General features: G+C 59.8%; 1 protein-coding gene across 4 annotated transcripts in view; it reads left to right on the forward strand.

Moving 5' to 3' along the window:
- The first annotated feature begins 2,310 nt into the window (after nucleotides 1–2,310).
- Nucleotides 2,311–23,325, forward strand: part of RALGDS (ral guanine nucleotide dissociation stimulator) — a 46,635-nt gene continuing 25,620 nt past the window's right edge. The window contains exon 1 of one of the 4 annotated variants that reach the window (XM_057720546.1): nucleotides 2,311–2,567. In XM_057720546.1, the coding sequence (XP_057576529.1) occupies nucleotides 2,550–2,567 (18 nt within the window). In that variant the 5' untranslated portion in view covers nucleotides 2,311–2,549. Of the gene's footprint in view, nucleotides 2,568–17,456; nucleotides 17,691–18,633; nucleotides 18,877–23,325 lie in introns of those variants that run through there. The other 3 variants (XM_057720545.1, XM_057720542.1, XM_057720543.1) reach the window with 3 other exon arrangements.

Consider the following 23,325-nt stretch of genomic DNA (forward strand, 5'->3'; position numbering starts at 1 on the left):
TGGCACTATGGCTACCCTACCCTGGTCCCCATCCCAGGGCACGGGCTTCAGACACACTGCAGTGAGCGACAGTGCCCCACTCCTGGACCAAACCAGGGTCCAGGCTACTTTCCAAAAAGGAGCTGAGGGCTTGGGGCCAGAGCTGCTCCTGGGGTCAGAGCTGCTCCTGGGGTGGGAAGAAGTAAGGGGCCTGGTAGGAGTGGGAGGGGTGGCCGGGGGCAGGCCTGATCCAGCAGAGGGTGGGGGAGTGCTGGAAATAGAAATAGACAAAATTACAAATGCAAAATGTCTGCAGTACCCCCTGCAATGGACACCCCTGAAACTTAAGCTTCCTGTCCCCTCATGGCCAACCTCCTCCCCACTCCTTACAGTCTAGCATCACTGCTCTGCCACAGGGCCCAGCCCAGCACACCTTTGTTCACACTGCCTACTGGTCAGGCCCCCCTGTCCAATCACCTGGCTAATTCCTGGGGACATATGCCTGATATCACCTCCTCCAGGAAGCCTGCCTTGATTTGTTCCCCCCTCCAGAGTGGGTGCCTTTCCGTGTTCCCATAAATCCTCATCCCTATGTCATCATTTACAGTGTTCTGCCCATCTCCACCCCTTTCCCCAGTTGGTAAACCCCAAGAGGCCACAGATGGCGATCAGCCAGGTTTACTCTGGTACCTGAAACCCAGGAAGCATTCCATGAATGTTTGCTGAATGACTGCATGAATGTGAGGCAGCTGAGAGAACACAGGTTTTGGTCTGTCCTAGCACGTGAGGGATGCTGGGCAGGTCACTCCACGGCTCTGAGGTCCTGGGGTGACGATCAAATGGGATTATGGCTGGGAGACCTCTGGGCACTGACTTTTGGGCAGGTACTTGGAGAAGTAGCTAGGTCTGGGCTACCAGGCAACATGCCCAACCCTGGGAGGAGGCAAACGACCACCATAGTCCCCACTGTACGCAGGAGGAAACTGAGGCAGACCCCCCATCCCTGGCTGCATCTCAGGGATGCGTGCTTGGGTGGGGTGAATACCGCACCCACTAAGCTCCTTCCAGTTGAGATGCTGTGCTCTGATAAAACCACACGGGTCGTGTCCCCTGCTGCCCCCAACCTGCAGTGACCCGACTCCTTGCCCCACACTCAGAGCCCCATGTGGTCTGGTCGGGACACCCTCCCCAGTATGCACCCTTCACCCCCACTCCAGCCTCCCTACAGCCTTCCTCCCCCAGGGATCCCACCAAGCCCTCCCCCCTCAGAGCCCCCTGTCTGCAGTGCCCCTCCCCCCACAGCCCCCCATCCACCAGGGACTCACCTCCACCGCTGGGCTCAGAGGCCACCTCCTTGGGCTCCTGTGCAGACACAGCCTTGGAGTCAGAACGATCTGGGCTGAAATCCACAGCGGGGCCACGTCACAGCCCTGTGAAAGGCAGACTCGTGTGGTGACTCTCAGAGCTTCAGTTTCCTCCCCTGAAGATGGGGTCCGTGACTCCGAGCCTGGGAGGGTGTGTTGGGGATTAAAGCACAAAGTGCCCAAAGTGCCCGGACACAGGAGGTTGCCTGGCTGGGGGCGCCCAACACAGGACAAGGCCTCTGATGGTCAGTGCGGGGCTCCGTGAAGGTGAAGAGCAACGATTCTGAGTCCCCGTTCACGGCTGGACCTTGAGAGCTGAGGCCACGGTCCATGAATAAATAAGGGCAAAATCCCTGAACGCCCAGGGGGTGTTCTTAGTAACGCTAACTTCCCTGACACTCGTGTACCCAGTGATGGGGCCCCTCCTCCCTCGGCTCCTCCAGGCCCCCTTTCACCAGCCAGGGTTGCAGCTGCCGACAGGATGGGCCTTGTGTCCGGAAGTCCTGCCAGGAATACAAGGGGGGGAGGGGCGGCCTGACCTTCTCCTTTTCTGCGCTCCGTGTCCACTACTGCCTCCAGGACTGCCTGTCCCAACCGTGCACTGAGCTGGCCCCAGCAGGTGGTATATGGGGACCAGGGCAGAAGGACGGGGGTGTATCTCCAGGTCTACACGACCAGCTGGCCCAGCCCCTGCCCGGTTGGGTCTGGGGTGGCCTGAGGTCCTGAGGGCGCAGGAGGAACGGAGCAGGTGGCGAGGGCGCGAGACGCGAGGTGAGCCCTCGGTGCACGGCGCGCGAGCGCGCGACAAGGCGGGGCTCACGTGCACGCGCCGTCCGCGGGAGGGAGGCGGCTGCGCGTCCCCGAGCTCGCGCGGCGGGGCCCGCCCCTCACACCTGCGGCCGGCGGGGGCGGGGCGGGGCGGGGCGGGGCCGCGGCTGTCCCCGCCCACCCGGCCAGAGCCCGGGAGCCCGGGCGGAACCGAGAAGCGGGGCCCGAGCGGCCAGCGGCGCCGCGCGGCTCAGACAATGGGAGCGGCGCTGGCGGCGGCGGCGGCGCCGGCGGAGCCCCGGGCCCGGTGGGGACGGGAGGGCGCGCCATGAGCCCCGCAGCCGGGCGCCCCCCTGCGCCGCGCGCGGGCCGAGGCGAGCGGCCTCTGCGAGCCCCGGGCCCCGCCCTGGGGCCGGCGATGTGCTGCCAGGGCTGAGGATGATGGTAGATTGCCAGGTGAGTGCCCCGCCCGGCCGCGACCGCCCTCCCCGTCGTCGGGGGTGGAGGGAGGACCGCGTGCCTTCCCCCCCTCCACCCCCCGCCCTCACCCCATCCAGCCAGGAGGGAGCATCGCGCCGAGGCCACGCTGAGCGCGCGCTTACGCAGCTCCACGTCCAACCTCCTGGTACAATTGGGAAACCGAGAAAAGGAGAGAGACGGGGACTGGTCCGGAGCCCACGAGGTGGGCAGAGTCCAGAAGAGAAGGAAGGGTTCCAGCCTTCTAAGCCAGGGTTCAGCCACTCCCATGGGGTTTCCTTCGGGAATGAGAGCCCCTAAGATTCTGGGGGACCCCTGTTCACCCTCTCCCGTGAGGGGCCCTTTCCTCTCGGCATCCCGACTCGCCTATAGGTACATACACACACATTGACTTCACAGGTGGGGACCATGGTGTAGATTCAGAGGAGCAGTGGACACGGAGATGACAAGGGGGAAAGAAGAAAGCGGTTGGAGGCAGCTCTACCACAGGGCAGGACCATCTAGCCTCCGGGCAACATGCTCAGGGCCCAAAGCGTGAGGGACTGAGGTGCCAGGCAGATGGGCTGGGCGTCTCCAAGGTTCCCAGGGGTCCGCCTAGGCAGGGACCATCCCCAGGGCAGCCTGGAGAGGACAGTTTCTGGGGTCCTGCATCCACCACCCTGGGCACCTGAAGTAGGATGTCCCCCCTAGGGTTGAGGGAAGTACAGCAGAGCAGTCCTTGGTTTCCTTCGCTGTAATTTGGGGAGCATAGATGGGGTGATCCCAAGGCCCACCTTCTACAGCTTGTAGAAAAGTCTGTTGGCCTTGGTTCTCCATCCATGACCCACTGGGCTCCCAGTCCTTGGAAAACGCCTTCTACTCCTTCGAGGTCCTTCTGAGCAGGGGACAGCCTGGGGGATTGGGGGGCTGGGGACCTGGGTGGTGCAGAATGAGGCAGAGCACTAGACCACTCATCCAGAGGCAAAGTGCCATCTTTGTTGGCACCTGGGGGTCCTCCTTTGGAAGTGGGTGGAGTCACTGCCCTGCTAGGGGTGAGGAGGCCTTGTGAATGAACTGGACGCCAGGACAGTGGAGAGAAACGGGGACAACAAAGGCTTCCGAGGTCCCCCACATCACCCCTGGAGCCAGCAGGTCCTGCTCCTTTGCCCCGCAGCGGGAGGGAAAGCCGCTGCCTTGACTACACCCAAACAAAGGTGTGTGTTTTGTTTTCCGCTTTTCCTGCCTGGGGCTGCAGTGTTGGAGCTGACCACCAGGGGGCGGGCTGTACCCACAGTGCTCAATGGAGCAACTGGAGCAGGGCAGGGACACCCGGGAGTCATTTTGGGCGTCCCCCAGCCTGCGACCCAGCAGGCACCTTTTATTACTAGCCTCCAGGTCCACAGTGTGAGCAGCTCAGAGGCAGGAGGCGGCTCCGAGATCCTCTGTTGATTCACCTACTGTGCCCTGGGCACTCACCCCGCAGCTCACAGCTTAGAAGGGCAGATGGTCAACAGCAGGAAAGAAGAAGCAGGTGCTCTGGGGAAATGCGTCAGGGTCCTGGAGGGAGGGCTGGGAGCCCCTGGGGGTCTACAAGGCTCCACAGTGACATGGATGCTGTGACCAGACAGACAGGAGGCTCTGGCCCTGCACACTCTGTGAGCAGTGTGCCTGGCGGGAGCTCAAAGGTGCAGAGACTTGGAGACAGAATAGAATTTGGCCAGAAAGCAGGTGAGGCAGGAGCCAGTGTGGCTGGAGAGAGCTGGGGAGGAGAGGTGGGGGTGTGGGAGGGCAGGGCCACACCAGGGTCTGGAAGGACGTCCTGGTGTCTGTGCCCTGTGACAGCGTTCCCCTGACGTAGCGCTTACAACACACATTAACCATCTCAGTGTCTGTGACCAGGATGCAGGCTCGGCTCAGCTGGGAGCCTCTGCCCCGAGGTCGCCCAGGAGGCTGGGCTGTGGTCTCAGCTGAGGCTCAGTCAGGGTGGGGTCTGCCTCTGAGGTCTTTCTCGGGTTATTGGCGGGATTCATCTAGGCAGTGGGTGGGTGCAGAGAGATATTCGGAAAGGAAATGTCCTGTGGTGAGGGTTGATCTGAGGAGGGGAAGGAAGATGCTGAAGATGCGGGTGATGACTGGGTCTGGCCTCTATTGAGCGTGCCTGCCCTCCAGCCTCACTGCCCCAGGTCACCTGCACGGTCATCAGGTTCCTGGGCTCTGCCTGGAACACTGGCTTGGCTGTATTTGGCCAGGGTAGCAGAGGTGGGGCTTAGTCCACTGGCAGGGGGGTAGGTGTGGGGGGGGGGGGCGGTATTAGTTTCCTGTAGCTGCTGTAACAAAATACTATAAACTGTGTGACTCAAACCAACAGAAATTTATTCTCTCTCAGTTCTGGAGGCCAGAAGCCCAAAATCAGGTGTTGGCAGCACCATGGTCTCTGAAGGCTCTAGGAGGGCATCCTTCCTGCCTCTGCCAGCTTCTGGTGGTGGCCAGCAGTCCTTAATGCTGCTCATCTTGTAGATGCTCCAAACCCTGCTTCCGCCCTCACGCCGCCACCTCTGTGTGTCTTTGTTCAGTTTTCCCTCTTCTTATAAGGACACTGGTCATTTGATTAGGGCCCGCCCTACTCCAGTATGACCCCATCTTGATCACATCTGCAAAGAGCCTATTTCCAGAGAAAGACAAATATCATATGATATCACTCATATGTGGAATCTGAAAAAAATGGTACAAATGAACTTATTTACAAAACGGAAATAGAGTCACAGATGTAGAAAACAAACTTATGGTTACCAAGGCAGGGGCGGAGAGGATAAATTGGGAGATTGGGATTGATATATACACACTGCTATATATAAAACAGGTAACTAATAAGAACGTACTTAGAGCACAGGGAACTCTACTCAATACTCTGTAATGACCTGTATGGGAAAAGAATCTAAAGTAGAGTTGATGGGACTTCCCTGGCAGTCCAGCAGTTAAGACTCCACGCTTCCAATGCAGGGGATGCAGTTTCCATCCCTGGTGGAGGAGCTAAGATCCCACATGCCATGGGGCGTGGCCAAAAATAAATAAATAGATACAAATAAAAAAGAGTGGATGTATGTATAACTGATGCACTTTGCTGTACAGCAGAAACTAACATAACATTGTAAATCAACGGTACTCCAATAAAAATTAGTTTAAAAAAAGAGCACACCTGAAGAAAAGACCCTATTTCCAAATATGGTCTTATTCACAGATGCACAAGATTAGGATTTCAACATATCTTTCGTGGGGACACAGTTCAGTCCATGACAAGGGCATTGGAGTGATTCTACCCCCAAGGCCAGGTACCCAGGTGTCCACAGGGATGGGGGAGCAGTTGGGGTCTGATCGGGTCTCCGGGGCTTGGGCCCCAGCTCAGGGCTGTGGGGTGTGAATGGAGCCCGGGAGTGGGGGGCCCTGACCTGAGGCAGCCGGCTTCCCAGCCTGGCGCGTCCTAGCGCAGTGACAGCAGGTGGCGCTGTGCCCTCCTTGTGGCTGCCCCGAGCGGCTCTGAGCGACCGCACCGCGTAGACAAAGGTCTCACCTTCCAGTTGCGCAGAGACGACAGACACAAAATTGTAAACAGCCCAGGAGCACAGTCATCTCAGGGGTGGCACGCGGGGGAGGAAATCAAACAAGGCGGGGCCACGGGGTAGTGACTGGGTGGTGACCTGGGCAGACGGCCAGGGAGCCCGGCAGGGTCAGACTCACATGGGTTAGTTTTGCGTTTCCTGCTTCACCTGCAAGCTGAGCCAGCCCTTCTCAGCCACTTGCAGGGGCCCTGCAGCTATGATTACACAGGCGGGTTTCCAGACAGCTCTCCCCTTACTCCGGGCGATGACCGCGTGTCCCAGATGCTGGAGGCAGCACGGAGGGCAGCCATGGGGATGGGTGGGCTGGCCGTGCATGTCGAGGCTTGAGGGGACCAGAGACCCTGCCCAAAGAGGGGGCGATGCTGCCTGAGCTCCCCCACTGCCCGCCTCGGGGGGTTCTGCCCTGTTGTACAAAGCAGGGAGCACCATCTGGGGCTGAGAAGCAGGGGCCCTGGGCCCCCCGAGGCATCTGTGAGATGGAGCAAAGTGCCCGGTGTGGCCCTGGCCCGGGAAGTGGACGCCACTTCTTACTGTGGCCCTTGCGCACCTCTGAACCTCACAAGGCCAGCGCCAGTAGCCCTTGGTGGGGGTCACAGAGTGATTCACGCTACAGGTGTTCACCGAGGGCCTCAGGCTGAGCCCCTTGGCTTGCACCTTGGTTCCCACCTGAGGGCATAAGACCGTAGAAGAAGCGTGCAGGGATGGGGTGTAGGACAAGCAATGGATCCAATGGGGAAGGCACTGGGCTGGGAGCCTGGGCACCTGGATTTGGTGGCCACTCTGCCATTGGTGACACAGTAGCCACGGAGCCACACTCTGTAGAGTAACCTCCCAGGCCACCCCTGCACCTCCATCCATGCTGGGGTGGTGACTGGTCATGGCAGCCAGCCCATGGCACTTTCCCCGCGCCCAGCCTTGGGCTGCAGTGTCTTCTTGTATCTGCAAGGTCAGCACCGCTGCCATCCTCACTTGTGGGTGGGGAGACCGAGGACCTGGAAGGCAAGGGGACTCCCACAGCTAGATAGTGGCAGGGCTGGTGGGGGCACATCCCTGCATGCAGACAAGCCCGGGAGGAGCCCGGCATGGGCGCTGGTGCCAAATTCCTTCCAATTACAATGAGCTCTCAATGGTCCAGGCAGGGCCGGCCCCAAGGTGGTGGTTAACAGCAGGAGTGGAGACGTAGACAGAACTAATGAACCCCTTTCGTCCTCTCCCCGCTCTAATGAAGGCCTTGGACTCTGTTCTGTGCATTTTCTCAGGGTTCTGGGTTTTGGAGCCTCAGAGAGTCTTCTCTTAGGGTCACCGCTGGGTGGTTTCCCGGGGCGTGGGGGAATGAGCTCCTGGGACCTCAATGCCTCCTCCCAGGGCAGCGAAGCCAGGGTGAGGAGGTGGAGAGGATAGGGCATCCCCCTAAAAATGATAAGCCCCAGGAGAAAGGAGAGTTCCCATGGCAACCTGGAGCCGTTGCTTGGCAACTACAGGTCTCCAAAATACTTGCCTGCAGGAAGACTCAGGGCTGGGGCTTTCCCGTGGCCTGTGTGTCTGCCTTAGCCACTGTTTGTGGCTAACCCACCCCACTCTCCACTTCCACCCAGCAGCCTCACCCTCTGAGTCTTCCTGAGGGAAACCCTAGCCTGCTCCCCCCTCCCCATCGCCCCACCCTGCCAGCCAGCCACCTGACATCAGGCCAGTCCCCTAGCAACGGCTACTTCCTGGATACCTGAGTGACAGTTGATGGTAACAGAATGTCATAAACTGCAGGGTCAGAGGGCACAGCAGATGGACGCCGGTACCAGCCAGAGCGGGGGGGAGCATGGCATCTTGGGCTTTGCACCCCCTCCATCCTGAAGCCATGAGCAGCCTGGGCCTAGAGGAGGACGGCAAGGCAGAGCATGGCCAGAGGGGGCGCCGGGTAGAGCCCCTGGAATAGGGGATTTTGGTCTTGGGCCAGCTTTGAGACTGGCTGTGAGACCCTGGCACGCCCCTTCTTACCAGTCTCAGTTTCCCCATCTGTAACCCCATCTACCCTTGTACCTGGGTGTTCATCATTCAGTGCATAAAGTATGCCAGCTATGCGGCCTTGGGGTGGGAGGGAGAGGGGTCAGGGCCAGGCCAGCCACCACTTCTTCCTCTGCCCACCCGCGTCCATCTCCGTGGTCAAGGGGAGGCAGGCGGCCTCATGGTTAAGGCCACCGGCTTTGGAGATGGGCCCCTGTGTCTGTATCCCAGCTCAGTGCTTAGCCCTGAGTGTCCTGGAACAGGCACTAAACCCCTGGAGCCTCACCGATCCCCGGCGTCAGGAAATGGGGATGCTGTGGGGATGAAAGGCCGTGGGCACCTCGTCGGGGCTGCTTTAGGGTGTGGGCGCGGACCCTGTGCCCATCAGCACCGAGGACACGGTTGAGGGCTGTGGGTAGCCAAGAAGGAGCCCTGACCACAGGACGGGGAGGCGTGTGGGAATGGAGGAGAGGCTGGTGGGGGCCCGGCCGCCCAGGGGTTGGATTTTGGAGCCGGGCAGGGCGTGAGCCCCTCAGGTGTTCTCTCTGAGGACGGCAGTGAGGGACGGCGCTGCTGGTGACCCCCTCCCATCCACACGGGGGTTTCCGGGTGCCTTCAGGGAGCCAGGATTCTAGTCTGACCGTGCCCGTTAACTCTCTGAGTGACCTCAGGCCATCCCCTCACCCCTCTGTGCCTTCCTGGCCGCATCTGTCAAATCGGGCAGGGGCGTGCCCACCGCCGGAGTTGGGGGAGGCCCCGGCGGCACCCCGCAACCCGGCGGCGCCGGACCCCTGTGTTGGATGAGTGGAGGGCGCGGTGGGGGGGTGGGGGTTCCGGCTGATGCGGCCTTGCCCGGCCGCACCCCACCCATTCCGAGCGCAGCGGGAGGAGGGGGCGGGGCGAGGGCGGCGCAGACAATGGCCCGGGCCCGGGGCGCCGGCGGCAGTGCCCGGAGCGGGGCGCGGGGGCGCGGCCGGGCTGGGCGGGGAGCTGCGGGGCGGCGCGCCCCTGCGCGCGTTCATGCTGGTGGTCCCGCCGCCGAGCGCGCGGGCGGACGAGGTGAGCCCCAGCCCCGCGGGCGGCCGGGGAGGAGGGGCACGAGGCCGCCGGCGCGGGAGGGACCCAAGATGCGGGGGCGCTGCCCGCACCCACCCTGGGCTTTCCGCGGAATGGGGGGGGGGGGGGCGCCATGAACCGACTTGAGGCAGCTGGGCCCTTCCCCGCCCTCCCCCGCCCCGCTACCTCGCAGGGTGAGGGGGGCGGGTCCACCCAGGGCCCGGGGCGCCCCAGAGCCTCCCCGCTTTGCTTTCCCGGTCTGGACCCAGAACCGGTTCACTTGGGGAAGACACAGGGCCTCTTCTCTGCACGACCTGGGAGTCCAGGTGGGCCCACCTGACTGTTGGGAGCTGGGGTGGGGAGGGGGTGACCTTGGACAGAGGAGAGGAACGTCCCCTTGGCCAGTGAGTGGCCCTGAGCCCGAGAACGTCCCTGCCTCCCACCCAGTCCCCTCTTGGAACTCCACCCTGACCTCAGGCCTTTGTCGCAGGAGGCTCTTTCCCAGTAACTGTCCAGCTCAGAACTGGGTAGGTGAGAATGCGGGGGGAGGGGTGCAGGACAGAGTTTAAGCCCTCGGGGCTGCCACCACCTGAAACGAATCTGTTCCAACGAGATTCTTGCTCCCACCCACCCCCATCTGTCTGGGCTGTGGCCCAGGGAGGGGGAGCCCAGCCCCGACCATCTCCATCACCATCTATAAGGGAGGCCCTGGCCCCTGGGCATGTGGGAGATGAGCCTGTCTAGAGGTCAAAGGAGAGAGAGAAGTCTGGGGCCGGATGGGAGCCTGGCTAGGGCTTGTGGCATCCAGACAGGCAGGTTACTTCACTCCTCTCTGCCTTGGTTGCCTCACCTGTGGACTCCCTGAATGTCAAGGTGTGTGAAATGTTCCCGAAGCACCTGGCACGGGTACAGGCAAGCCCTCTGCAGGTGGCAGGAAATGCCTTGTCCCCTTCAAGGAAGGCAGGTGGCCACGTGGCCCACCAGCTGTGTAGACAAGCAGTGTTGACTGCCCTTGGGGAGCTGGGGGCAGGGCCCAAGTTGAATCCGCACATATTTCCAGGTGGGGAAACGGGGGCCCAGAGAAGTTGAGAAAATTGCCCATAGGGTGAACCTACCTGGACAGCCTTCCTCCCCAAGGCCAGCGTTCCAGGCCCCTGACCACCACCCTCCACCCCCATAGTGTGTGCTGACCAGGAGGTTACCCTTTGACCTTCTAGTTGCTCGGGGTTGAAGTTCAAGGGTGAGGCAGTCCACCTGGCCTGAGCCCCTGGGTGGCCAGGGAGGTGGCAGCTGTGGACTTTGGAAAGAGGGAGCTGGCAGGTGGGCAGCGCCGGCTGTGGAAGGGATGAGCTGGCGGCACCGTCCACCCACCCGGTCACGGCAGGCGATTGCAGTTCTTCAGGATTTCAATAGCAGTTTCTTTCACAGCCACTTGGGAGCGGGAAATCCCTGCACAAAGTATAGGCCTCCTTCCTCTCTTACCAGCCCTGCCAGGAGCAGGTGTGGGGCGTCCGTGAGGAAGCTGGGTCTGGGGACACGGGGTGGCCATCGTCTGGCAGTCGGGGGTACCTGCGAGGGTCCTGGGGATGGGTGCACAGTCCTGCACGTGGACAAGTGTGTGTCTTGGGAACAGCCCCCTGCCTTTGGGTGAATGTATGCGTGTTTGAGTGAATACGTGACCACGTGTGACATCATGTGGCACCGGTGTGCATGGCAGTCTGGCAGTGGCTGAGTGAGCACACGTGTGAAAGGACGTGTGCCCACATATAACTGGTGCCTGGGGAAGGGAGAGCGTGCTCATGAGAGCACACGTGTGTGTGTGCCTGTGTGTGTGCGCGCGTGCGTGCAGACACCTTGCCTTTTCAAAGCACCAAGCCTTGACCATGAGGAGGCCTGAGTGTTTGTGGCCCGACCCCTCAACCTCTCATCTTGACATCAGTTGCTAAGTGTGCCCAACTCACAAGACTCTAAAGTGCTTAGCACACGCCTGGCACACGTGGGCGCGCTTTTGCCGGGCCATCGCATGGAGATCTGTCCAGCTCTTGGAGGGTCCCTGGGCGGGGTGGCCCCCTGGTGCCTTATCACCCTTGTCCTGAGTCCCAGGTATGAGCAGGTGGAGGCAAAGAGGGGAGGCCTTGGAGTCTTACCTTCTGTGGGAGAAAGCAAGGAAGGAGCAAAGTCCAGGAGTTGGCAGAAGGACAGTGGGTGGCAGGAGGATGGGACAAAGGCCGTGAAACCGTTGCTCAGCCCCAGGGCCTGGACACCCAGGGCCTCGTCCCGCCCTCCCACCCCCCACCGGCCTGCAGGAACTTTGTTGCTGGGGAAGATCTGTGGGAAAGGGCAGTGGGCACCAGGGCCACCACCTCCCACAGCCAGCTGGAGCCCCAGGTCCTTTCCAGAGGCCCGGGCAGCTCAGGAAGTCCCCCTCTGAAAGGGCAGCCCCACTTCCCAGGCCCCGGGCCCCCGCAGGCGGGCGGCGGGTGGGTGGTGGCACCGGGCACGCAGTGTCCCTGGCACGGCAGGCAGCCTCCTCACCACAAGAGCCCGTTTGTCCTGACTCCCCTGGCCCCGAAGCCCCGAGGGACCAGGCCCCGCTGGGCACAGGGGCCTGACTGTGGGCTCCGCTCCCTCCCCCTAGCCTTCGTGGGCCTGGCTGCGCTTTGGGAAGGAGCTTCTTAGCCCAGGCCAAACCGCTCCAGAGCAAGCTCTGCTTACCCCATGAGCAGGGAGCCGTTCCCCAAGAATTGTTACCGAGCTAGGAATTCAGGAAGGAGAAAAAACCCCAGGATGAACCAGAGCTGAACTGACTGCCCGTCTCCCCTGACCGACACCCTCAGGCAAGCTGGTTTCTGGGAACCTCCAGGCTCCTGTTTTCCAGAAAACCTAGCTGCCCCGCTGCTCCAGCTGGGCTTGCCTCCCACCTCCGCTCCCAGCCTCACTCTCTGGAAAGCATCTTAATGGCAGGCTGGCAGACAGGGCCTTGCCCTTCCTCTTTGCCATCCCTCAGGCTCCTCTCCAGTCTTGCTGCCTCTTCCAGGAAGCTTTCCCGGTCATCTTCCCAGAAGGAAGTCATTGGCTCCAAACTCTGAGTATTTTTGAGTCCAGGAACCCTGAAGCTGGAGGAACCACGTGGACCATGGAGTGTTTGTGGAGAGTCCACAGCGTGCCAGGGACCGTTCTAGGCGCTGATGCGTCGGGGAGCAGCGTCCCTGCTCTCAGGAGCTTACACCCATTCCAATTTTAAAAAGAGGGAAGAACTGAAAAAATGCTTAGCGCACCGGTATCTCTGTGCTCCTGTGACGGTGTGTGTGCAAATGTGAGTGACGCAGTCACCCGCCTGCCCACCAACCGGGCCCAGCATCCTTCTAGGCACGTGGGTATGAGGGGCAGACAGGACAGATGGAGCCTAGAGCCCAATGGAGTGGGGAGACACAAACCAATTCCACAGTGGATGATTGTTTATTAACATTTTATTAATGGTACTTTCTCAGCGCATCCACCTTATTTAAGATTGCAGCTCTCCAATCCTATTACTCTATTCTACTGGTTTTTTTCTATAGCATGCTTGTCTTCAAACAAGAACTTTACTTATGATGCTGCAGGACCAGAAGCTGATTTTTATGTTTTATTCCCTGGCATGTTCCCGGCACTTGAGCGGGGCCTGGCATCTAGTACGTGCTCAGTTAAATCCGCTGTGGGCTGAGTGTGGTGCTGTAGTTGGGCCCCGGGGCCACTCTGGTCTGTGGATGGTGCAGGCTGCAAACCCTGTTACCGGTCCTCAGGGATAGAAGATAAATTGAAATTGTTCAGAGTTGTTTATGGCAATCGGATGTTGCCGTGACATTTCAGTTGCATTTTACGAAAGTGTCGGTGGGTCCCGATTTGGGGATTAAGAAGGAAAACCACTGATTCTTCCCCACAGTGTCCTAGGCTACTTGAGGATATAGTTTTTTGAACACGTGGCCTATGCCAGGTCCCGTCCTAAGTGCTTCCATCCGAAATTGCGTTTAACCCGTGCAAGCTTTTGGAAGTAGAGGTCATCTGCACGGCTGGCTCAGGACCAGGCACAGCAGGGGGTGAGGGGAAGGTCACTTGCCATCTTCCTCCAGCCAGCGAGTGGCAGGCTTGGGGTCTGAGCCCAGACCCCGTCTGCCCGGAGCCCTAGCCCATGGCCACCACTCTAATCCATACAGCTGGACATTGGGCTCCTTGCCGAGCTGGACGTGGGGGCAGGCCCCAGGGGACAGGGAGCTGTCCTCCACTGCCACGCGAGTGGGGCCACCAGCGCCCTTGGACCAGCTAGATCCTGTTGGGCATGATGCCAGGGAGAGCGGCTGGGACAGGGCCCTGGTTCTCAGATCCTCGGCTTCTTGGCAACCTGTGTGACTCAGTGGGGTGTAAAATGGGCCGGCTGGCGGGCAGCCCGAGCAGGGGAGCTCTGCAGCGGGTGAATCAGCAGTCAGAGCAGCTGACTGCAGGGTTAGCGTCCTGCCTGGGGCGGGGCCAAGCCTCAGCTGCCAAAATAACCCCCGCCCCCTCTGCCTTTCTCTCTCCTGGCTCCCACCAGCAGATGCTTCCTGTGCCTCTGCTGTTCCCAGAGGTCCCCACGTCTCCCCAGCCTGAAAGAGGGGCATGTGGCGTTCCACAAGTCACTCTGAGGCCCTGGCCCCTGACGGCCCTCCGATAAAGAGGGACCCCCTGCCCACGGACGGGCGCTTCTAGGATAGACTCTCCCTCGGCTCTTATAAAAAAGCTGGGAGAGGCTTGGGAACACCAGCCTCAAAGCCAGACTGCGGTGTGGTTTTGGGTGACTTTAGTGCCATCTCTGAGTTTCTGTCCCCAAGCTCACCTGCAAAACTGCCTGCCACATTGTGACGATTAAATGACACCCACACTGGCACAACAGTGAATCGTAGAACTACTTGAGGGGGTGGATCGTTGACTCCGGCTTGGGCACAGAGTTGGGGGTGGGGGAAGTGAACCGGGAAATGGATGTCAGAACCTCAAGCTGGGCCTCGTGTAGGGCACAGACCACCCCCTCTGCCAACAGGGACCCAGCAGCCCCAAACCTGCCTGTGCTGCTGGGAACGCGTCCACTTTAACCCAGTGCAGAGTGGAGGAAAGCGAGCTGCCCCAGGGACCAGACAGGCCCAGGCTTATACCTGGGCTTGGCACTGACCAGCTGTGCAGCCGCGGGCACGTCGTTTGCCCTCTCTGGGCCTCGATTTTCTGTTTTACAGCAGAGGTAATTACCGTGGCTTCATCTCTTTCACAAATGCTGGGTGGAAAGGTGCTTTGTCCCATCAAGGAGCACCAAAGGCAGGGCCGGGCTGGGTTCTAGGGGACTGGGGTGGGGGTGGGGGGACCTCAGTAGCTGCGTCTGCCCACAAGCCTTCTAAATGTGGGCAGATGAACCCCGCCCCCGGGGACCTAAGCCCCTTTCCTGGCTTGGGGGGCTGGGTCACTGGCGTGCAGGGCTGCGGCGTCACCTCTACCTAGCAGAGCCAGGCTGGTGGTGACTGTGTGTTGAGCGACTTGATGATGGGCCTCAGGTTCCCAGAAGTGAGAGGGAGGAGAAGTGGGCTGCCCCCCACCCCCCAGCAGGACCCCGAGGCAGGTCAGGAGGCTGCAGGAAAGAGGAGCAAAAGCCTGGCCCCAGGCCTCTCCTGTCTGCTTCCTGGACAGGATGTTGTGCTGAGTAAACAGCTTGAAGAGGAGTCACCGCTCTGGCTCTGAGTCACAGCTCCTAGCGACAGCCATGCGGTGTTTATAAACAGTGTGCTTCGCACCCATCAGGGCCTGCCACTCCCCCACCCCACCCCCAGAGCCTGGAGTGGGTTAGAGGACCCCAGATATGGGAGGCAGTAGGCTCCCAGGGCATCCCCCACCCGAAGGGCTTCATTCGGGGAGCACATCTGTGCGTACATGTGTGTCCATGCGTGGGGTTTTGCTGTGTCTGAGCTTGTGTGTGGCTGGCCAGGTGCCTCATCCCGGGGCCACCTGCATCGTGGGCAGAGGCTGCTTGCAGGTCACGTGACCTTGGTGTCCTGGGACGAGGTGGGGACCAGGGTAGCATCTCAGGGCTGGTGAGAATGTTCCCTGAGGCCGCGCGCACCCACAGCGCTGTGCACAGTAGGGGCACAGGAATGGAGGTGGAGAAGTGACGACGGGGGGCGGGGTGGACGTCGGTGGGGGTGGGGGGGTTTGAAGGTGTTGCAGGTGCAGCACCCCTAACCGGTCCCAGCCCCAGAGCTCTGGCTCTCCGTGGCCCGTCTCCGTTCCAGGCCGTGACAGTGATGGGGTGGGCCATGTGGTGACACAAGGCCGGCAGGGAACAAAGGCGCCTCTGGTCTCCTCTACACGGGTGGGAGGAGGGGTGGATGTGCCCCGCCCCTCCCCCCTCACCCCGCCTCCTCAGGGCTCCTGCCTTTCTTGCCTGCAGCTGGTCCTGCCCTGCCTCCTGGCTGTGACTCAGGCCCTCGGCCTTCCCAGCAGCTCAGGGCCCACTGCTCTGGGCCAGCCCTGCCTGGGCCTGGCCTGGCTCACCAAGGAAAGGCCCAAATGGCTCTGAGCCCAGGCTGACCTGTGCAGAAGGCTGGGGTTGTTGGAGAGGAGCCCAGGGAGCCTTGTCTGGTGCTCAGGAGCTGTGGGAGGGAGACATGTCACCCTGCACCCATCCTGGTACCTGGGAAGCGCTCAGTAAATGCCTCTCAAAGGCACTGACACACAGACACACCTAACTGGGCAGCCTGGTTCCCTACGGGTTCCTGTAACCCCACCCCTGCTTCCTCTAAGGGCCTCCTGAAGCTCTCCGCCACCCCCAAATATGTTCACACAGATGAAAGGCTTTCCCATCCCCTCGCCTGCCCGCCGGCCCGCTGATCCCTGCCGCAGTGCTGGGCTCAGGAACCTGGAGGCCATGGCTCAGAGAAGGCCCGCCCCCATTTCATGCAATGCCCCAAGGGCTGGGGAAGAGCAGGGCAGCCGAACAGCATCCAGGGATGCCTGAGGTCACACAGCCAGTCAGCTGGCAACACCGGGGAGAGAGGCCAAGGGTGAGGTCAGCCCTGGGCCCCCAGGGCTGTCTCCCTCCTTGGAGCTCTGCTGTCCCCTGCCTCACCCAGGTCCTGCTGGTGCCTGCACGGGGCTCCTCCCCAACAAGCCTGAGCACCTGGGGGAGCCCTGCCATGCCCGCCTGTCCTCAGGAAAGTGGACCAGAGCATGTCTGCCAGCCCTCTTGGCCTCCGCTCTGCCGGGACCAGGGTGACAACAAACATTTCCAGGTTATCCTCTGGGATCCGGTTGCAGGGCTGCATGCCGAGCACCCGACAGACCTCAAAGTGCCATCTGGAGCTTGCTCTTGGAGGTGGAGCCAGGCCACAGTACCCCGGGTGCGGGGGCAGTCTCCACCAACATTCACTGAGTGTGTATTACACGCCAGGCACGTGTCCATGGGAGACGATCAGAGTGCAGGTCCCCCCGGTGCTGACCATGAACCAGGCCTGTGTTGAGTTCTTGTCGAATCCTACAGTGTCCTTGTGCCCATTTTTCAGGTGAAGAAACGGAGGCCACTAAGTCACTGGCCCAGGGTCCCAGAGCTGCTAATAGAGAGCCCAGTCACATCTGCTGTTTCTCAAAGGTCCATATTAAGAGTCACCATGCGCAGAAGGGCTAAGATGGCTGGGGAGAAGGAACGGGGCAGGAGGTGGGGAGGGGTGTCTGAGTGGAGGTGGGCATGGGGCGGATGAGGGCCAAGTGAGTCAGAGGAGCCTGGGGGCTGGGGGCAGGGAGGACTTTGGATTCTTTTGTGTGTTGGACAGAAGCCTTTGGAGGGATTTTAGTGCAGGGGAGATGTGCCGCGGTGTTCTGGGTGTGGGCACAAGGTGGGCACCTGGAGGCAGGAAGGCGGCTGCCTCAGGGTGCACCAGAAACCCCCTCCCACCCAGCCCCCCACCTCCAGGTGCCCACCCACATCCCCTAGAGAACCTCCACCCCAGGGGCTCCTGTGCCCAGGGAATCCTTTCTTCCATGAAAGAAATTCTCCTGCCTGTGGGGTATTTTAATTTAAAAACCTCTGTACCCCACAGCCCCCTCCTGTAACGGATCAGGAAACTGAGGCTCAGAGAGAAGAGGAACCTGCAAGTCCCAAAAGGAGGCAGCACCAGGCGGGGGCAGGAACCAGGTCTCGGTCCTCCGGCTCTGAGCTGCCGGCTCTGTCAGGTCCCCTGCGCCCCACAAAGCCACCGGAAGAGGATGTGAAACGCTCAGAGAGGCAGAACGAGTGCTGGCGGGGCTTGGCGTCAGGGCGGCATGCTGGGCCCCGGCCACCCCGCCAGGGCCCTGGGGCCTGATGTGCCTGCGGGCTGGCTCCGGAACCCCTGTCCGCCCCCCTCTCCTCTCAGCCTCCGGGATCCTGCGCGCCCAGCCAGCTGCCCACCAGGGTCCGAGGAGGGTAAGGAAGCAGCCCAGCCTCTTGGCCTGTGGGTCACCCTGGCATCTCCCGGTTTGGGGATCTGGGCTCTTAACGCTGATGGAGGGAGGGTATGTGGGCCTTGCAGAGCTGCGCACAAACACAGGACCCGGATTCTCCCTGTGACATTTTGGGCAAGTCCCTGCTCCCCGGGGCCTCAGTTTTTCCATTCATCAAATGGGTGGGTTGGACTCATCCCATGGCTCTCAGTGTCTGGTTTGCCGCGAAATGAGAAAAATGGAGACAAGGTCATGAGTTTTCCTTAAAGCCAAATGTATTCGTTTAATGACTCCATTTTTCTGATCGTATGCCCTCCTCGTTACTTTTGGTGGGGTCTTTTCTGAAATGATGGTAGTGATGATGGTGACAGTGTTTTTTTTTTTTTTACTGCCCTACTTGGCAAAATAAAGTTCCCAACCCTAAGTTGGTCCCCGCAATTCAAAATTAAATCCCACGTCTGGGTGCCAGGGGTGGAGGAGCTCTGAGGGCTGAGTGGCGGGGAAGGCTTCTGGAATGAGACGGTGGCTTAGAATAAGTAGGGTCTCCCTGTGCCCCCCACAGTGCCTGGCGGGGCTCACACCTGCCTGGTGGCCCTCACACCTGCCTGGTGGCCCCACTGGCCGCACTGTTTTGATCTCTGCGACTTGCACCTGCCACCTCTTCTGACTCTGGGTGGTGATTTTCCCCCAGGCAGGGGGATTGGGGACCGAGCCTCAGGGTACTGGGGGACACAGCTGGGCCCACCCCAAGATAGTAGGTCTGAGCTGGAGCTACTGGCCCGGCTGGGGACAGAGCCCCGTCCGCCTGCCCTTGGCTGGCCTTCAGCCTGGTAAGAGCGGGAATTCCTGGCCCTGCTCGTCACAGGAGCAGGTATGACAGCCACGCGGGTGACACCAGGCCTAGACACTCGGGTACCCAACTCCACTGGGGCTGGCAGACAGGCAGACAGACTGGCAGAGGGCCTCCCTGGGAGCCCACCCCCTGGCCTGGCTCCCTCCCAGTGATGGTCCCGGAAGCCAGGCCCACCAAGCCCAGGGGCAGGAAGGGCTGGGTGTTCCTTGCTTGTGTCTCTGTGGTGACCGCCAGGCGGTGGGCCATCGCCCGCCGTGCTGCTCTCCAAAGCCCCACACCTTGGCCGAAGACACCTCTGCCGACACCGGCCACCGAGGTGAGTTTCCAGGGAACCTGGTGCCTCTGCTGAGAGGCTGGCTAGGTCGTGGCCGGGGCCCTTGACTTGCTCCCCTCCCATCAGAACTGGTTGAAGGAGTTTGGCTGGAAGCTGCCCAGGGAGGCTCCGTCTCCCATTCTGGGTGTAAGGGAGGAGGCGGGGGGGGGGCGGGGGGACATGCGCTGCCACTGGTACCCTGGTACCCATGTCTGCCCACTTGCCGGCCTGTCTACCTGCCCCCTGCCAGGCGGGATGGGCTGGCTGGGGCTTGTCCTAGTGGCTCCAGTTCATGGGATGCGTCTCAGATTACAAAGAGCTTTTGTGCAGTGTTTTATCATCTGCTCTCCTGAGAGCGAAGCGGTGGTGGCATTTCTATTGTGTTTTTTATGGTCCCCGGCTTACTGCTGGAGAAACTGAGGCTCAGGGTGATGGAACTGAGGCTGGGAAGGTGCACAGCAGGGACTTGAACACACACCTAGGCTCTACATTTTAAGTTTCCCAGACCTACAGGCCCCATCCTCAGCTGTATGTGCCCAGCGCCCCGCCAGCGTGGGCTCCGTGAGCGACGGGACCCTCCCTCTATGACCGTCCCCTCTGTTGTTCTCGTATTTCAGGCTCACGTTCCACCTGTCTGTGTGCCCTTCTGTTTCTCTTCCTCTCGCCTCTCCTGCCCCCCCACCTCGGGCTCGTCACATGTTGGATTGGTGGCCTTGGGGGGTGTCAGGGACCCCTCAGGGTGCTGGGCACTGAGTGCTCTGGGAGTGGAGGACGGTTGTCAGTGTGGCCCCCGGTCTCGCTCTGTGACCCTGGACTGCGAGTGTGCCGGGTGCCCCCCTCAGCATTCCAAGCGTTAGAGTCAGGGGCCATGTGCACCCCTCTCCAGGGGAGGACAGGGAGGCCCCACGGCAAGCTCACGGCTGGTCCGGAATGTCCGGCATCCTCGTCCTGAGCCACTTCCACGGCTCCAGGCATTGATTCATCCTGTTCTGGTCGCCCTGGGACAGCAACGCCCTGTGAGGTCAGAGATTTGGGGTGACGATGATGTCCAACCCCTCCACTCAGGATGGTATCCTGGCTGTTTGGAAGCTTCATTTCCCGCCTTCTGACAGTCTCGGAGCTTGGCCTCCAGCCCGTTGGGTCTCCCTGCTCCCCCGAGGAGGAGGCGGTGCCTGGAAGTTCCCAGGAACCAGCGGCAGAGGAGGCGGGGCTGAGCCGGCCCACTCGCTGTGCCAGCAGCTCCCACGCTCAGCCCAGGTGTGTCACCTCATGCCAAAGTGTGTGCTCACCCGCCCACAGAGGGCCACCCCAGGACCCAGGCAGCCAGGAATGGTGACATCAGGTCAGGGAAGTGAGTGAGGAGCCTGGCCAGGCCACAACCCCTCCGTGACCTCCCCAGGCTCTAAATATAGACCAGGAAAGACAGAGAGACCGGGTGACCTCCACCAACCCAGTGAGAGGTGAAAGGTTTTCCACCAAGGCCTGACCTGAGTCCCAGTACCTGTTCCCCACTGGGCCACCAGCTCCCTCCATCACCTTGGCCGAGCCCAGGTTGGAGGAGGTGATGGTCAAGGCCCTCTTCACCTGGACGTTGCCTTGAGTCAGTTCTCACTCTGAGCCACCGTGCGCCTGGCAGGCTTCCCAGAGTTGCACCCTGGGCCCAAACCCCATTCCCTGGGACTCTGTGCTGGTCAAAGGGGTGGCTGGAAAGTGGGAGGCATGGACCAGGCAGAGAGGGGCTGGCTCGAGGCTCTGGGGACAGAAGCCGTTCTGTGTGAGCCTCCCTGGGCATGGTGAGAGAGGACCCCAGCGATGCAAGGTGGGGTCGCCCCAAGCAGTTGGTCTTTGGTTTTAGGGCAGGGGGCTGGGGGGCTTTGAAGGGTCAAGACCCCCCTTGCTGCTATGCATCAGGGGGACCAACGATCGGATGACGGCGGGTAGGAAAAGGGGCTCAGGAGGTTTGACCTCAGCACACCTTTCCCTTAAACTGGAGGTGGCTGCCAGAGGCCTCTGACACAGGGAGTGATGCCAGGTCCAGCGGGGTCTGGGGCAGACCCATGAGCACAGGGTCCGGCCGAAGAGGACAGCTGCGCGTCAGCCTCCTTCCGGCCTCCTGTTGCGTGGGAATGCAGACCCAGTGTGGCTGGGTTGTCCGAAATTACAGGAGCAGCCGGAAATCATGGATTTTTATATGAAATCACCTGACCTTTTACTGTTGGCTCAAAAATTGGAAAACACTTTGCAAGCCAACCAAAACACACGTGGGCTCGATTTGGCCCCGTTCTCTTCCCGGCTGTCAGCTAGAAACCTGTCCTTTAAGCTTCCTGTGCAGGAGCATCCTGCCTGCAGGAGTGGTCTGTACAGCAGTGTTGTCTGGGGCTCCTTGTGACCCCCAGGGCAGGGGAGGTGCACTCTCCAGAGAGAGGTTGTAAGTGCTTTGCGCTCGCTCTTCCTCCCAGAACATCCTCCAAGGGCCCCGGGTGAGCAGAGCCCTGACGTCAGACTCCCCCGAGGTCCCCGGGGCTGCCCCTCGCCCCACCTGAGCTGCCCCCTGCCTGGGACCCTCGTGCTGTAAGAATGCTGCCGGTGCCCCCTGAGTGTGGAGCGAGGAACATGAGAAATGGGGAAGCTGGCCGCCGGTCACGGGATCGTTCCTTCCCTCCAGGGCTGCTGGGAGCCTCAGCAGCATTAAAGGGGGATTCTATACTGTGTCCTTTTTCTTTTCTAACTTCTATTCTGGAAAATTCCAAAAAGACACAACAGTAGAGAAAATGGCATCAAGGGAACGCAGCTTTCATGATCACCAGTGCGGGGCCACTCTTGCTTCTTCCCTTGATGGCCACACATCCTGCCCTCCTTCCCCACAGCAGACAACATTGCCGCAAATGCCAGGCACGTCGTTCTAGCCTTCAAGATTTCAATACGTTAGTCTAATAGTAACCGGAATCCCAAGATCACGCCCAAAAAATGATGTCGGCTACCAGCCGGTGCCCAGTAGTGTTCAAATAATCCCAGTTGTTCCTTAGGTTTTTGGTTTTTTTTTTAAACAGTTGTCCTGTTCAAATCACAATCTAGACTCCACACATTGCATTTCGTTGTAGGTCCTACCTTTTCTTTTTTTTTTTGCTGGGTATATTTTATTTTATTTTTTAAGAACTTTTATTGAGATACAGTTAACAGACAATAAACAGCATATATTTAGAGTGTACAATTTGGTGTCCCAATCTCCCAGTTCATTCCCCCCCAACCCTCCCCGCTTTCCCCACTTGGTGTCCATGTGTTTGTTCTCTACATCTGTGTCTCTATTTCTGCCTTGCATTTCCTCTTTCATAGTTGTTAGCATTTGCCTTATGTGTTGAGGTGCTCCTATATTGCGTGCATATATATTTATAATTGTTATCTCCTCTTCTTGGATGGATCCCTTGATCTTTATGTAATATCCTTTCTTGTCTCTTGTAACATTTTTTATTTTAAAGTCTATTTGATATGAGTATTGCTACTCCAGCTTTCTTTTGATTTTCACTTGCGTGGAATATCTTTTTCCATCCCCTCACTTTCAGTCTGTATGTGTGCCTAGGTCTGAAGTGGGTCTCTTTGAGACAACATATATATGGGTCTTGTTTTTGTATCCATTGAGCCAGTCTGTGTCTTCTGGTTGGTGCATTTAGTCCAATCTAGATTCCACACATTGCATTTCGTTGTATGTCCTACCTTTTCTATTCTATTCTATTCTATCCTATTCTTTTTGCTGCATTGGGTCTTTGTTGTGCTTTTTCTAGTTGTGGCGAGTGGGGCCTACTCTTTGTTTCAGTGCGCGGGCTTCTCATTGCCGTGGCTTCTCTTGTTATGGAGCACGGGCTCTAGGCGAGTGCGGGCTTCAGTAGTTGCGGCACACAGGGTCAGTATGTGGCGCACAGGCTTAGTTGCTCCACGGCATGTGGGCTCTTCCGAGACCAGGGGTCGAACCCGTGCCCACTAGGGAAGTCCCCCACCTTTATTTTAGTCTACAGTTTCCCCTTTGTGTTTTCCCCTGACATGTATTCATTGAAGAAACTGGGTGTTTTCTCCTGTGAAGATTCCCAGAGTCAGGAATTTGTGGGGTGAATCCTTGTGTGTGTTTGACATGTTCCTCTGTGCCCTGTCATCCCCCCCAGAGGTTGTTCCGTGCAGAGGCCTGGTTGGATTCAGGTTAGGTTTTTGGCAAGAGCACTTCGTGGGTAGCTCCGTGTTCTTCCATCAGGTGGCACCTGCTGTCCTGGTCCCCTCTCTTTGGGGCTGTCCCTGCCCTTGGGAAGAGATCTAGCCCCACAGCGTTGGGGGAGGATCATGAGGGGACGTATTTGAAGGCTGGGGAGAGGGCCTGGCCTGTGGGAGGTGCCCAGGGATTCGCAGCCCCTGTTGAGGTGCTTTACCTGTGCTGTCTTCCCTTTGCTAAAAAGGAGAAAACCGTGC

This window comes from Hippopotamus amphibius, chromosome 2, assembly GCF_030028045.1.
Source record: "Hippopotamus amphibius kiboko isolate mHipAmp2 chromosome 2, mHipAmp2.hap2, whole genome shotgun sequence".
Lineage (NCBI taxonomy): Eukaryota > Metazoa > Chordata > Mammalia > Artiodactyla > Hippopotamidae > Hippopotamus > Hippopotamus amphibius.